Source organism: Galleria mellonella, unplaced genomic scaffold, assembly GCF_026898425.1.
Source record: "Galleria mellonella isolate WM207_F2 unplaced genomic scaffold, CSIRO_AGI_GalMel_v1 utg8921, whole genome shotgun sequence".
Lineage (NCBI taxonomy): Eukaryota > Metazoa > Arthropoda > Insecta > Lepidoptera > Pyralidae > Galleria > Galleria mellonella.
The window spans coordinates 68,663-84,562 of NW_026442170.1; the positions used below are offsets into that span (position 1 = coordinate 68,663).

Genomic DNA, 15,900 nt, shown 5'->3' on the forward strand with positions numbered 1-15,900 from the left:
TATCTGGTATACAGCAAGCTGTGTGCTAATTAGGTGTAACGAGGGAGATAGGTAATCAGGTAGATTTAGATTAGAAGCGTGATAACATGGTGGGCAGATAGGGCAGATCGAAGCCCGGCGTTCAGTCCGGCGCAAGCGATACTGTAGGCGGTGCGCCATGTCCGCCAAACCACCTGTGCTCAGGCTGTACCACACGTACACGCGCCAGCAATGGAACGCCGTGCTCAATGTGAGTCTACATCCGACTACCCACGCTCGGCTCCAAGAGCCACTCATTGTAGTTGTCCGGTGCGCATTGTTACGAGTATAATAATATAGTGGTCTTGAGATCATACGAAAATACTTATAATTGACTAAAGGAAAGTAAAGTTACACACAACTTTCAATTTTTGTTTTCTTATTAATTTTGTATAATATATTTAATATACTACAACAATACAAAACAGCCAATAGCATCTACCATTTGTAAGTTGTCCGTCTGTTCCTGTCGCGTGATATTGTTGAACAGTACTAATGAGTGAACTATAATCAGTTAATCACATAAATCAATATATATTTGTGCCGATTTTATCTTTTTGGTATGTATCGAGAATAACAGTTTATCGATTGTGATACCTCATATCCGATATGAGGATACATATTTAACACATTAACAAGCTACTCATTTTAATTTTACACCCAAACAATTTATGTTAGTAACTAAATTATGTAAGTAAACCGTGTTTCATTTAAAAATAGAGCGTTCCTATTTTTAAACTCGACCAAACGTTGCTTTTGTAGCAAATGTCAGCGCAGCTTGGTGGGCGCGGATCGGGCCTGGACCGCGACGACGCGTCGTCGACTGGCTCCGAGCGGCTCTATGAGCAGGACATCGCCATACTCAACCGGTGCTTCGACGACATAGAGAAGTTCATCGCGCGGCTGCAGCACGCCGCCGCAGCTTCGCGGGAGCTGGAGCGACGAAGGAGGTCCCGTGGCGGGAAACGTTCCGCCGGAGCAGGTGAAGGCATGCTGGCGCTGCGGACCCGGCCGCCGCCGGAGCGCGACTTCGTCGACGTACTGCAGAAATTCAAGTTGTCGTTCAACTTGTTGGCGAGACTGAGGGCACATATCCACGACCCCAACGCGCCGGAGCTGGTGCACTTCCTGTTCACGCCACTGGCGCTGATCGTGGACGCGGCGCAGGACGTGGCGGACGGCCGGCTGCCGGCGCGCGTCGTGCAGCCGCTCCTCACCAGGGACGCCCTCAATCTGCTCGCCAACTGCGTCACCAGTAAGGAGACGGAGCTGTGGCATTCGCTCGGCGACGCGTGGCTCATACCCAGGTACGACCTTGCGATCTTTCTGGTAGTAATTTTTTTTAAATAGTTTTAAATATTATTTTATATTAAAAACAAATATTATATTTTTTTTATACAACTTAGAATGGCACACAAACTGACGGCCCACCTGATGGAAAGTGATAACCGTCGCTATAGACATGAGCAGTATCATGGACATAACAAAGTATACTGTTTCGCCCATGACACCCCCCGTTTGCCATTCCTGAGGACTCAGGTGTTATTCCTCTGTACCCAGTAAATTGACGCCATATCCCACCCTTCAAACCAAAACACAGCCATGCAAACACAACTGCTTCACGGTTGAAACACGATGAGAAAGAGGTATATCCTAGCTATATGTTATATAAAGTATGTTTCCCCCTGATAGACGGTTGTCAAACTACGGGTTACCGCTAGTCCAAACTAATTTTATAAACAAGAAAGATTTGATTTGTTTGTTACGGATAACTTCAAAAAATACTTAACCGATTTTAAAAATTCTTTCATCTGTATAAAGTCATACTATTAGCGAATAACGTGTGCTGTTTTTTATTAAAAAAAACTGTGAGAATCCGGGTCGGGTCACTAGTATATTATGAATACAAAGGAACTTCACTGACTAATTAGCATCTATCATCTATAGTAGCTGTAGGAAAACTTTATATATTGCCATATGTATGGGCTCACTTCTATTCGTGTTTCTGCAAGTTTGTCTGTATATAGGTGTAGGTTATGTATATTTGTCCATATTATGGGGAAGGCCTATGTTAGCAGTGTTAACTGGTAATATGATGATGATGATGAGATATATTTCAGTTCGAGAAGATGTGGTAGTCAAAATTCTGGACACAGATATATATTATTGTGGACTGAGAGCGCGTGTGCGTCACAAGTATCTAAGGATACTTGTTACGCGCCTAGTATTCTAGTATACTAGTAATAGCTACAAGATGATAGTAAATAATTTATATTGTTTTTAATACCAAACGAATTAACCTATCAGTAAAAAGTAGACTGCCATAAAACAAATAAATGCGTACCATGTAAATATTTGAATAACATCGGCGATAACACACATTCTAATTGTGTATGATACGGTTCTATATACATAAAATATGTACATACTTACGATAGTGTATTCATAAAATTAAATTATAAAGATTAGATAAAGTTATAATTAAACAAAAGCAAAATAACAATGAATAATTAAAAATACATATCTATTTAGTTTTGGATAATCGCTACATCGAATTGAGGAAAGATAATTTTGATATATTTCAAAAAAATATATATTTTTTTGATTCCGTAACATTTATAAGTCGTTATTTTATAAAATAATGCAGAGACTCTATCTCATGCTTATAATGGATTCAAACAATAAATAATATCTTAAGATTTTTGAAGTTATACATGTCACATATACATACATCACGCCTGTCCCTCTTTAGGGTTGTTTAATGGATGACAATGGAATGGTAACGCCGCCTGCGCTCACGGTATACGCTGCTGAGGTACCAGTGAGGGATGATAACTGATTCACCTGGAATTTAGCACGATGGTTTCCAGGAGGGGCCACGTGAAGGTCGACCTGACAGGGTATATTGCTAGCAATAGAACTGGTAGTCAGCATTACTGACAATCCTCCTCCCCCCCCCCACTTTAGGGTAGGTACTACATAAAGCTGTATTCTTATAATATAATGTACAGTTAAAATTTTAATTTTTTATATATATATTTTTTTGCACTTGTAAAAAAGATATACAGCATTCGGTTGGTCATACAACAACTTGTCATCCCTGAAAGAGATTTCATTTTTCAATTCGGTGACACAATATTTACCAAAAATTGAAGACACCCCCCCCCCCTAATTCGAAAATTTGGATCATTTAATTGAAAACTTCAGCATAATTATGCTGAAGATACATTAGAATATATAATCAGGAAAAACGGTGTTTATATTGCAGGGAACAATGGAAGACGACGATCCCGCCGTACCAGCCCGTGTTCATGGATGGCTGGTCGCCCGACTACCAGGTGGATGACCAGCCCCTGAGACGGTCAGTTCACAACCATGCCTATTGACACTTTAGTACATACTCATTTTTCTACATTATTTTGCTTCTTTGTAAAAGTCTGTATCTATTTTCTGTAATTATTCATTATATAAGCTTTTGACGCATATTATATAGATTTAGAAATACTAAAAAAAACCTGATATCAAGAAGTTCGATTGAGCTACTTGAGATGTGATGGTGTGAATCAAGTGGCTGTCGCATGTGTGTGCAATGTTACTTCTAATTATTGTGTATGTGTCTACATGTGTGTGCGTGTGTGTTGTCCGTGGCGACAGGCCGTCCCCTCGGCGCAGCGACGGCGGCGGTGGCGGCGGACCCGCCGCGGCCCCGGACCGCGGGGCGGAGCGCGCGGAGGGCGCGGGGGGCGCGGGGGGCGCGTACACATATGACCGGGACGAGCCCGACATGTACGGAGAACAGTACGCACCCTACACCAGGTAGTGTATACAGCTGCTTGTGCCTTGTCATATGTCCGGTTGCCTATATACTTGTTGCTCGGTACTATCTTCAAGTCATCAGCATAAAGTCATACATATTAATTAACTGTATGTCCTGTAATTTTCCTCTTTTTTATGCAAGTTAGAATGCCAAACAAGCACGGTTCCTCTCCTAAAAATAACTAAATGCTATCGACGTGTGATACTTTGTCCATAACATCTAAAACTTGACAAATAGTCTCGCATATAAAGGCCCAAATAGCTTCTAAGAGAATTTTTAGAAATATTCTGCCAATGTTTTTAGGAATCCAAGAGTGATGGCGCACGAAGACTCTGGCTCAGCAGCATCCTCTCCGGATCGCGAACCACCTTATCGCGCCGAACGGGAAGATGGTGAGTGCAATCACATTGTTGTAAGAGTTACCGCGCCGGCCGTGCTGCTGGTCTTTTTATTTATACCACAAAGATAGCAAACAAGCATTCAGTCCATCTGATAGTAAACGGTTACTATAGTGTATGGACACCTGTGGCACTAAGGGAACCTGCGCGTTGTCAACCCTGAAAACTCTCTACAGACTGAACATTTGCGGGAGAAAACTTCTTTGAAATGGCACTGTACGTAACCATTTAGGTTCTAGCGTGTGAGGATAAATTCCCTGTCGATGGCGAGCGGTGCGATGATAAAAGGTGGCTGTGGACATGCTGTGTCAAACAATTGCTCAGAACACAATCCATTATACAAGCGGTAGAACACACAAAAAGTAGCAAAGTCTCGCCTTAGACTTAAGGGCTCAATACTGTCTGTGAGATTGGGACCATTAACAATTCTCATAACCCGTCTTTAAAACTAGTCAAAAGGACTATGCTGGTATCCAGGTGCTCCGGTCCACAGATGAGAGCAGCATGAGAGGCTAAATTTGCGTCTTATATAATAAATGCCGTTTTCGAAAATCCCGAAGGTTTTTGGATTGCAATAGCAATTACGATTTGATAAACCATATGTTTTAACGTAACCTTCTTTTCTAAAAATCTCTTTGTTTAAAAATGTGTATTGTGTATGCATGGCAGACGACCTAGGCGAGGCGTGGGCGCGGGGTGTGGCGGCGCGCGGCGGCCGCGTGGTGCTGGTCACGTACCCGCGCACCGCCAACAACGACAAGGAGCTCACCGTCGTCCGCGGCGAGTACCTCGAGGTGCGCATCTCCCTGACAATGAATGATGATGTTTTATAAATGATATTGTAATGACATGTAAATTGACAATAACAAGAAGTACTTTTGCTTACTGGCCCTGACAGTCAGTCTAAAATTTAGGAATCGGATTAAACACGAACTTGACATTAAAATAAAAATAAGGATGTTATCCAATTAAAAATAGTTGTATTTTCAGAGCCCTTTAATGTATAATAAGTCGTCACTTTATATCTACAGGACTATTATAAAAAATTTGAACTTGTTCTTTTATTATTCTGTTAATTAATAAGCCTCAATTTCTAAATTATTTATTTTGATACTCCACCTCCAGACCAAAAGGTCGCGATTTACTTTACGATTATAAAACTTAAAATGCACAATAATGCCAATGCACGGTGTGCATGGTGCATTTCAGGTGCTGGACGACTCCCGCAAATGGTGGAAGGCGCGCAACCGTCGCGGCGTGACCGCGCATGTGCCGCACACGATCGTGGCGCCTGCGCAACTGCCTTCTACTTCACCGCATCTCTACCCCAACCCGATCTATACACACTACTCGCACCAGGTTAGTATTTAAATACTTTATATATGAAATGAATAATCAACCAATACATACATCGTAAGTTCATGAATACCTACAACATTATAGACTTAATTGCTTCATTTCTAATTCTTTCTTTTCTATTCTTGCACAATACTCAAAAATATTACCGCCATATAGTGGCATGGTGGTAATATTAGTTGCAAGTTAAAACAGCTGAAAAAGGTGACAATAACCTTGTGATATTTTTATATGAAACTCCATATACAAAGTCCATTCAACACTGAGGATTAATGACTAAGCTATAATGTTTTCTATTGTAGGATAACGGCGGACGAGGATCAGGAGGCAGCAGTCCTACAGGTGCGACGGGAAGAGCTGGTGCCGGCTCTGGCAACGGCGGAGGTGGGGGAAGCGGCGGCGGGGGCGGGGGCGGGGACAGGGACCGGGATAGAGATAGGGGCGGAGGTGGTGGCGCCGACTGGGTCCGCCGCGAACGCCTCGGTAAAAAGGGCGAGTTCCGTTATTTCTAGCACCGCACCGCCTTCACATTACATTCAGCATACTATGAGATTATCCGAACGATATGTTAACCGTCTGCACATTACGCAACTTTAAAATTTTCTTTAATTATTTGAAGACAAACTAACTTACTAACTGTCCCCTACTACTACCACTGTTATCACTGCTACTACCACTATTAAACAAAGTACTTGTACAAAGTACAAACGGGGCCTAAATTGTCAAATTGCGATTAACAGTTATTCAAATGTTTCTTGTATCTCTGATAATGTTCTTAGTGTACAGCCAAGACTGTCTAAGTCTATTAACACTAGAAGACTATTTTCACCACAGTCTCTTAATACCAACCACCCTTGCACTAGGAACGATCCACGCTCGTCACGTGGTTTGGTACATATTCTTTTGAACTTTGCGTATTTAGTCCTCTTTCACGACAACCTGCAAAGGACAACAAGTAGTGATACATTCACAAAAACGACACATTCTGATGATGAATTAATACTTAAAACAGCTTTCTAGTCTATCAGCCTTTTATCGAGTAATGTGCAAACGGACTTAACTGTAGGGTTTAGGATGGAGGCAGTGTGCGGACTAGCGTTACTCGAGAGCACCGGAAGTCGTGACCGCCGCCCCGCGCCGCGCCGCCTCCCCCGCGACCGTGCAGCGCCTTACCAAAGTGCTTGTTACACGCGCCTTACATTAATATTCAATGTGTAGTCATAATTTATGTACGCTATTGTAAGTAGATATTTATTACGACATAGTTCTGCTGTACGCGTACGTACATACAAACATATCTGTAGTCAGTAGGTTCCGACACAGTCAGTCCGCGATTGATTTACTCGTATTAGATTTAAACATTGTTTGTTTAAAGTAACTATTTTTTTCATTATTAAAAATAAAAGAGTTTTATGGAAGAAAATAAAGTAATGTATCGCTCAATTGTTTATATTATTAGTTGTAAGTTAAAATTTATTTCAGTACAAAGCTACTGATAATTTTATATTCATACTACGATCGGTCCAAATGTGGGGATCGAATTTCGACACTATTCATTCGCATTCGTATTACACTACTGCCGAAAGTATTAGGCGTTTACTTTCGAAGCAGTTGAGTAAAATTACCAAATAACTGGATTTGTAATAGTGTACATATCTGTGTGCGACGGCTCGCGCCGCGCCGCGTGTGTGTGCTTGTGTCACTAATGTAACGTTTACGACGCAGTGAGCTAATGTGACAGTTTTACGTGTGTGTGTGTGTGTGTGTGCACCTTCCATTTTGATACCGTCCATATACGTAGGTGTAATATAATTATTGTACTCGTTTGTGTAAAACTAGAGACTGTCTTTCTGTTGTGTGGAATATACGCTCAATGTCTATCACCTCGTGTTGCCAAGCTCTATACTTGTCACATTATGTAAATGTCCGCTCTGTTACAGTAGGCGCATTACACATGCGAATGTACTACAAGTCTGATTTAATTATATTCTTTAACAACTATGAACATGTCAGTAATTATTGTTAGACCTATACGCCATTTACAAAATAGTTACTAGTACGAGATAGTTACTCAAAAGATTTATATTTAAGTGCGCGCAGTATCACGTCTTATGCTTGAAAGTACTTTGTTATTTATAAATAGTATGAGAGATTTATAATAGATTTTCTATTTGAATTATATTGAGTATAGTTCAGAAGATATAAATTAATATATAATGTCTCGGAGTGGGTGTTCTGTACTGCGACACCGTGTGTGGTGTGTGTGGAGGAGCAGCGAGCCGCGCATGCTCGCCGCGCCGCTGCCGCTTTCCGTCCAGCAGTTGTCAGCGCATCCACTCCGCCAACAAATTAAATAGTGCTCGTGTATGTATTTTAGAATATTTTTATTCATTAAATAGTTTTCGTCAAATCTCTGTTGTTCATTTGTTCGTGTCAAGGTGGATTTAGACGAACAAAGAGCATAGAACATGGGCTCAGTGGAACTAGTTGTTCAAAGTTTCAAGTCTAGGTTTGATTCCCACAATGAATCGCAACGGCAACGTACCTACTCGGACGTTGAAACCGTTCGTATTCATACCCTATATCAAATTTTTACATGGAGAAATATAATTGGGAGCATTTCTTTTGAGTCAACAAACAAGTGATACGCGAATGTAAACTTTGGATGGAACTTGAATTGAACGATTCCTTAAATTCCACAATATTTGAATGGTTTGTTTTTACAAGAATCGATCCTAGATCCTCACACGGATACGAGAATAATGTATACAATTGTAAATAATCGCCAATATATTTGAGCAACGCAAGAATGTTCTAAGAGTGCTTGTTAAAATACTTTTAGCACGTTTACAGTGAACAAGGAATGAAGAGTAGGGCCGAAAGAGGACTTGCTCGTTCGCTTTAAATCCATCTTCACATTGGTAACCCCAATCATAGATTCAATATTCCCTAAATCACAAGGAATTTATTTTATTTTTAAATAAAACTGTTGCAAAAAGCAATACGTTTTGCCTACTATGTAATCTACATTTGAATAAAAAATTCAATGATTATTTTGAGATTTCGAGAAGTGTTCAATTTCATAAGGTTTCGCCTTATATACATTTATTTATTTACATTATAAAATTATAATAAGAGCATTCAGACAAGAGTGTATACATTTTAGTTTTTTATTTATTTTTTTATTTTTAGTAGCTTTTACCTTCTTCAGGTACATCAGCCCTATCGTACTTTAAACTGATGTTTTCAGATAAGGTTTTATCTACTTTCCCTACTTACAGAAAGAGAAGAATTAATAGGCATCAATGATTTACAGAGATGTTCAAAATTTTTTGATTTGGGTTCAGCTAATATAAATTGAATAAGACCATTTTTCATTTATTTAGGTGAAAATGGCGCATGTTTTATTATTGTGCGTACCAGTTTACATCTCGATTAGTTTCTGTCATTGTGTGTAACGCTTCGCTTCAATGTGTGCTGTGTGTGTGTTGTGACGTCATTATGCTGTTGACATGGTGAGTTTGTTGCTAACATTATTGTGTTATTTTTTATTAACAACAAAGTGTACGACTAATTTTGATATTATCTAAATAGATAGCAAACAATTTAAGAATTTGTTGCACAACGAAAAACCGAGCATAATTGAATTCGTGACAAAATTGTTATGAAATTAATATCAGTTTATAATTGGCGACGTATCGCGTAACATAGACACAAAAAAATGCAGTTGAATTTAGAACCTCCTCCTTTTTGGAGTCGCCTAAAAATAATAGATAATGTATGCATTAATTTTTTTCACTCTATCATCATCTTCTTACCCTTATCCCAATCATTTGGGGTCGGCGTAATATGATTTTGTCCATATTACAAAAAGACTTGGTTTTTAGTTTTACGACCGGCCAGCTGCCTGACGTCAACCCTCTTTGGGAATTTTTTTCACTCTATATTTATTTAAATTGATCCAACCATAAGTTCTAATAATCCCTTTGATAAACTATTGGTAACTATTTAATAAATATAGAACAACTTTCGGATGGTATTGATACTAGGTAGAACTTCGAGTATATAATTAAAAAATATTATCAACCAACTTCAAAGAAGGAGGTTCTCCATTCGGTTGTATTTTTTTTGTTTGCTCCGTCATTTATTAACTGATTCAAAAAATTCTTTTTTATCTGAAAGTATAGACTTTCAGAATAATCTCATAGAAATTTTATTAAAATCTGTTCAGTATTTTAGTTTTTAGATAAAAATAACTGGTTTTGCGACGATTTATGTGAGTTTGCCTTTGTAGAACAAAATCTTTTATAGAATATTTTAAAGTTTTAAAAAAATTAAAAAGATGGTTATAAACTTTTTTTAAATTTTGACTTAAAAGTAGTTGTATTGTATATTTGCAGAGAAGCGACCGTCGCCCCCACCGCCGCCGCCGCCGCCGCCCCCGCCCCCCGTGGCACCCGTCGCCACATCCGCTCCCACTCCTTCCAAGAGTGACACATTGAAATGTAAATACCTGCCATATAATTATTTTTAATAGCTACCAAAATTTGATATTTACTAGCTAAGTCATTATATACAAATTGAAATGGCAAATAAGTTGACATCCCACCTGATTGTAAGTGGCAACCATCGCATCGTAGTACATGCGTCACCATTGTTAAGGACTGGACACAGAAATGGATGGAAATGGACTGGAAATGGACTACTAGAGTTCAGAATTACGGATAAAACAGAGGTATGTATCCATGCAAAAGACTGTACAAAGTCACAGGTAATAAAGAAATATATCAGGATAAAAACATGGCGGTCTATGGTTTCTGCGTGTACCAAAGGGGAAAAAATGCCAAGCCACTTACTTAAATTATTTAGGTTTATAATTTACTCTACTGTTTATTTCAGCGAGGAAATCCATCATAAGTACGGGCAGTGAATTGCAAGACGAGTTGAAAATAGTGTTGCCCCAGATACAGCAGCGAAAGAACAAGCTCGACTTCATTAAGAAGACACCGGATATCTTTATTCATCAGGTGAGTGCTAGGACCACACCAACTGGGTACCGCAGCATCAGTATGTAGGATTGGCCTCAGCAGATAACCCTGATCCCAAAATCTACCTGTTGTTGATTAAGATGTTTTATGTAACTACCATAAGTCACGCTTATGACTTCGTGTGACTGAAATATATTCCTTATGTAAAAAGAAATCTATATCTATTTTCATGCCACATAATATGTAGGCATGTACCGGAACGATCATTTTATGTACCTATAGCTACCATATCATATCAGTCGTTAACTGTCCACTGCTGGGCATAGGTCTCCCCCTATTGAGGGATTTTGACAGTAGTTGCCCCGCTTAGCATGCAGGTTAACAACCACAGTTAGCCTTTGGTGATGTTTTAAGAGGGACACTGTTGCCCATTCCTCTACCGTTAAATTCTCTCAGTCGCCTCTTATGATACCCACAGGAAAGGAAGGGGTAGTACCCATTCTATGCCAGGACTGCACAAAAAGCCCCCTCCCCCCACACACACACACCCACACGCACACGCACACACACCCGCACACGCACCCGCAAACGCACACGCACACGCACACGCCAATTGCTATAATGATGAGTTACTGTATTACAAATACAAGTAAGTACCTACCAATAATACAACACTAAATCTGATATCTCCTCAGAAATCGAATCCCGCAGAAGTGGCGGATTGGTTGGAAGCAAAAGGCTTCAGCGCGCTGGCACAGCGCAAGCTTCGGGTCCCCGGGCACCAGCTGTTTTCATACAGTCGGGCGCAGCTGGAGGACGTGCTCGGCCCTGATGAGGGCAAGCGCTTGTACAGCCAGATCCTGGTGCAGAGGAACGTGTCCGGGGTGAGTGGACTGTACCGCCTGCACTCTCCTAGCACCCACGGTGAGGACGCCCCACGGCACACCGGAGCGAGCGACATGGTCCGACTATATTTTTTTATATCTTAGAAATGACAACGCATGACGGGTATACTAGGTATTAAAACGTATTTCGTGTTATCCATGGCAACTGTTAGCATTTTCCATCAGGTGGATCATCAGTTTATATTCCATTCTCTGTTACATAAAGAACAACTTAAGATAATCGTATTTATTTGTGTATGGATACGTGCGGATCATGTCGCTCGCGATGGGTCCATCCTAACTGCACACTCGTCACCCGCACCTATAAATACTAGACAGTCGCACCAAATATCTACTCTGGAAGCACAACTCAGAGCTTCTGTAATCTAATCACGATATTAAGAACAGTTCATTTTTCCAAATTAAAGTAGCAGAGAAGTCAAGAACCATTCTTCTTCGTCATACTTCAAAAGCATTCGGCATAGAAGTTTATGCGGAGAATTAAATAATAAAAATAATGATTTTGAAAGAAGAATGATGAATGATTTTGAAAGAAGTAGAATGATGAAATTTATAAAAGTGTAATTTCCCATGAATTTATATTTAGTTTTATATAGAATAAGTTAAAATAATTTCAAAACGAGAATACGAAGTCGCGTTCTTGGAATTGAAATAATTTGCTTAGTGCGCAAAGCAGCTACCTGCTCTACAAGGTTTGATCACCTCAATGAGGAAGTCTCGAATTACTTAGTACAAGTGTTATCCGACTACATTTTAAAATGCCAATTATTGTTATTTCAGTACAAGACAACTACGTCCTCGGAGCTGCAGAGTATCCTGCGGAGGGTCCGCGAGAAGGTAGAAGTTTCGTGAACGGCGTTCACCGAAAGGACTATAATTCCTCGTCTTGCTGAGCCGAGTTCTAAATCTACTAATAATTTATACACTTATAACATTCTAATACTTCTCAATTAACAACCAAGTTTTGTTTCTTACGGTGTACGCTGGCGGTGATACCAGTGTGGGATAATGGATGTCGATTATCTCAAGTCAGTTGTTCCATTGTAAAGTAACCCCGATGAGGTATTATAGTCGAAGCCGCTAGTTTTTGTAAACGGTCGATGCTGCTCCTATTATATTAATGCCACGATGGCTAGTCGGATTCATGTGAAAGGTGAACACTTGTTTATTTTCTATAACATCGGTAGAACTATATAAATTATTATAGATATTTTTTAACAGATGCTATATTTTTCACCAAATTGACTTTGTAAATATGTTTAGATTAATTTTATTCTTTAATTGTTACCCATAAAATGGTTAATTTTAAGCAGAATTATAATATAAAATAAAAATTGAAGTACCTAGATTATAACTAGAATCATTAGCTTTGATAAATCGAACAAAGGTTCTAAGACAAAAATGGCCGTTGTTCCTAAATAACAAATAATGTTTGCTCCTCAACTTTTCTTATACGAATATCTATCGACTGGATGAAATAAGTCATACTATACATTTTTAAAAATATTTTACGCGAACTCTTGTTGAAAACTATAGAGTTAATATTTTTTATTTTAAATATAATATAATATTAAGGGTCGTGAATGAAACATGATAAATATATATGTAACAAAATATGGTTAATGTGATTGAATAAGAAAAAACACTATTTATTAATTTGACATATTATTAATAAGTGTTATTTAGTAAGTACTAATATACTGTATTTATTATATTATTTTATATAAACTGTGTGTTTTATTTTATTACATGCCCATAATGATTGCAGACGTGAAGTTTTAAAACTGCGTCATATTTAATACTGAAGAAAGTTGCAATGAATTCCATAGTCCTAATAATTCTGGCAGGTGGGAAAGGGATTGTTAGCAATGGAATTTGACAGCCCCATTGCTAGCAATATGCCCTATTAAGTCGACCTCCACGTGGTTCCCCCTGGAAACCATCGTGAACAATTCTTGTTGAATTCGTCACGTTAACTGACCTGCTTCATCCTCACCTGTCAACCTTTACTGGTTCCTCGCTGATGTATAACGATAGCGCGAGTAGGGTTACCATACCATTATCATCCATTAAAAAAAATTCTGGCAGCGGCTTGCTATCATTTTGTATTCCTTGTTTAAGAAGTGGTGTAACAGTGATGCTGTGAGTTAAGAACACAATGCATCGTTATAATATTGTATATATTCACATACCAGTGGCTCTCAGGCGAGTTGCCACTAATTGATATAGGCAGAGAAAGATTAGTCCATTTTTCTGGTGAGAATACTAACAAAAAACTCTTTTATTTTACTCTAACTTTTATAATATTAAACGAAACGAGCACACAGTCAATAAAAGCCGTTATCCAAAAAAAATATAATTTAATTAACATATTTTTTAAAAATGCATAACAATTATATTAGGTAAAAATAAACTGATAAATAAAGCTGTTTTTTTATTACATTTATAACTTTAACAATAAAATTCGCCTTCTGTAAAACTAAGTTGATCGTAATGTCATCAATTTATATTACACTCAGAATATGGTAATGAAGTGTAGCAACGTCGCAAGTAACTGTCAATTTTCATAAACAGCTGAATTATTTTCAATTATTATTCAAAAAGTGCTATACTTTAGTCAATTTTTTTTATACCACAGAGATGGCAAACAAGCATACGGCCCACCTGATGTTTAATCTCTATAAAGTGGCAATTATGTACATAGTAATTTTTTTTTTTAAAATTGACACATAGCTGCGATGTTCTGTACGATTCGGCATTAATGCTCTTAACAGTAATATACGGAATAGTCATCAAACCCATCGCCGTATTCGGTACTAAATATTTACTCTTTAGAAAAAACTTGTTCTCTATTTTGTAAAATATGATTGAACATATGATTTTTTTTTATATAGTTTTATCTTTTATATATTTATATAATATTTTATGTATCTTCTTTATTTTATGTGTTTGTTTTACATGATTACTCAAGTTGTGCACATAATGTGATTGGATTATAACCTAGCCGAAACACAAATGTAACTGCTATTTCAGTTTTTTTTTATGGTTATGATCTATTTCTTGTTATTTGTTTATGTGTCAATAAAATAAAATAAAATAAATTGTAAATTTAGGGGCTACCTACATAGATATTAGGCACTTAGATGGTGCAATTTACAATACCTACTAAAACTAATTCTTTAGTAGTACTAAAACCAGTGTAGTGTAGTGTTTTACGAGTATATTCCTAAAAACGAGTACATATTAGACATGTAACTATACATATACATGTAATATATAATATAAAAAATATACATGTAACATACATGTAACTATAACAGGCGCAGTAACTATACGTACTTTGTTTATTAATTTTAGTAGAAAGAGTTTCATTGGTGTTCGGCTAAATTACAATTCAAAGAGGGCTAATTTGTTTTATAATATTATCAAATTATTCATTTTAGATACATTAATATTGCTACATTGCGTTCACTATCACCATTAATGCCTCTGTTTAATCGTTCCTATTAAAATGACATAATAAATGCAGAAAGTCAGTCTGTCTGTCATTTGTAATGTTTTCATATATAATGTATATACTAAAACAACTTGGACGATACTTGGCAAGATCACAATAAAACTCGCAGACGAATACGGGGTGTAATCTTATATCACGGATTCATAATACATGGTGGATGAAAACTAAATTCTTATCGCGAAAAAATATTGGGTCGAAAAATAGTAAAGAAATTTTGCCTTATATATATATATATATATATATATAAGGCAAAATATATATATATATATATATATATATATATATATATATATATATATATATATATATATATATATATATATATATATATATATATGTCGGTTCCTGATATGAATATCTTACAAACTATAAAATATACTACGTCTAAACAAAACTATTGCACGATTCCGACAGTACAGTTTGTTTAGTAAAATTGTTCCTAAGTGTTACCCTACGCTTAGCTCACAGCATTACGTTATCTGAGGCTCAGCGTATCGGCAACACTTTGATCATATCTGTTGATAACATTCACTGGTCAATTCCATTGTATTATTTGTAAATATTTTACACTAATACCATGTACTCGCATATCCATACACACACATTTTCGTATAACATCAAAGTCTTTTATAATATTTAATTATTACTAAAATTTAACGAAACCGATAATAAAAACATAATTAGATTCGAATAACAGAACGCTAGAAAGAATGCAAAAATAATCTCTCATAAATATAATATCATAAATAGAATGTATGGAACAAGAAACAGGCAAAATATTTCTCAAGTGTTAAAAAAACAAAAATAAATTATGGCACTATAATATGTATATATTATACTAAGGTCAACGATAGTCTAATAGAAAAAGATGCGAGGTTACTAGTCTGACCTTACAGTAGAC

General features: G+C 37.5%; 1 protein-coding gene across 5 annotated transcripts in view; it reads left to right on the plus strand.

Annotated features, from left to right (window-relative positions):
• LOC113519428 (epidermal growth factor receptor kinase substrate 8-like protein 1) overlaps positions 1 to 14,197 on the plus strand; it is a 41,110-nt gene extending 26,913 nt beyond the window's left edge. For 2 of the 5 annotated variants that reach the window (XM_026904531.3, XM_026904532.3), the window contains exons 6-16: positions 781 to 1,325; positions 3,287 to 3,379; positions 3,673 to 3,834; positions 4,139 to 4,227; positions 4,903 to 5,027; positions 5,443 to 5,592; positions 5,892 to 5,973; positions 9,990 to 10,094; positions 10,489 to 10,616; positions 11,273 to 11,501; positions 12,263 to 14,197. In XM_026904531.3, coding sequence (XP_026760332.2) covers positions 781 to 1,325; positions 3,287 to 3,379; positions 3,673 to 3,834; positions 4,139 to 4,227; positions 4,903 to 5,027; positions 5,443 to 5,592; positions 5,892 to 5,973; positions 9,990 to 10,094; positions 10,489 to 10,616; positions 11,273 to 11,501; positions 12,263 to 12,375 — 1,821 coding nt within the window. In that variant the 3' untranslated portion in view covers positions 12,376 to 14,197. The remainder of the gene's footprint in view (positions 1 to 780; positions 1,326 to 3,286; positions 3,380 to 3,672; positions 3,835 to 4,138; positions 4,228 to 4,902; positions 5,028 to 5,442; positions 5,593 to 5,891; positions 5,974 to 9,989; positions 10,095 to 10,488; positions 10,617 to 11,272; positions 11,502 to 12,262) is intronic. The other 3 variants (XM_026904534.3, XM_026904533.3, XM_026904535.3) reach the window with 3 other exon arrangements.
• The last annotated feature ends 1,703 nt before the right edge of the window (positions 14,198 to 15,900 follow it).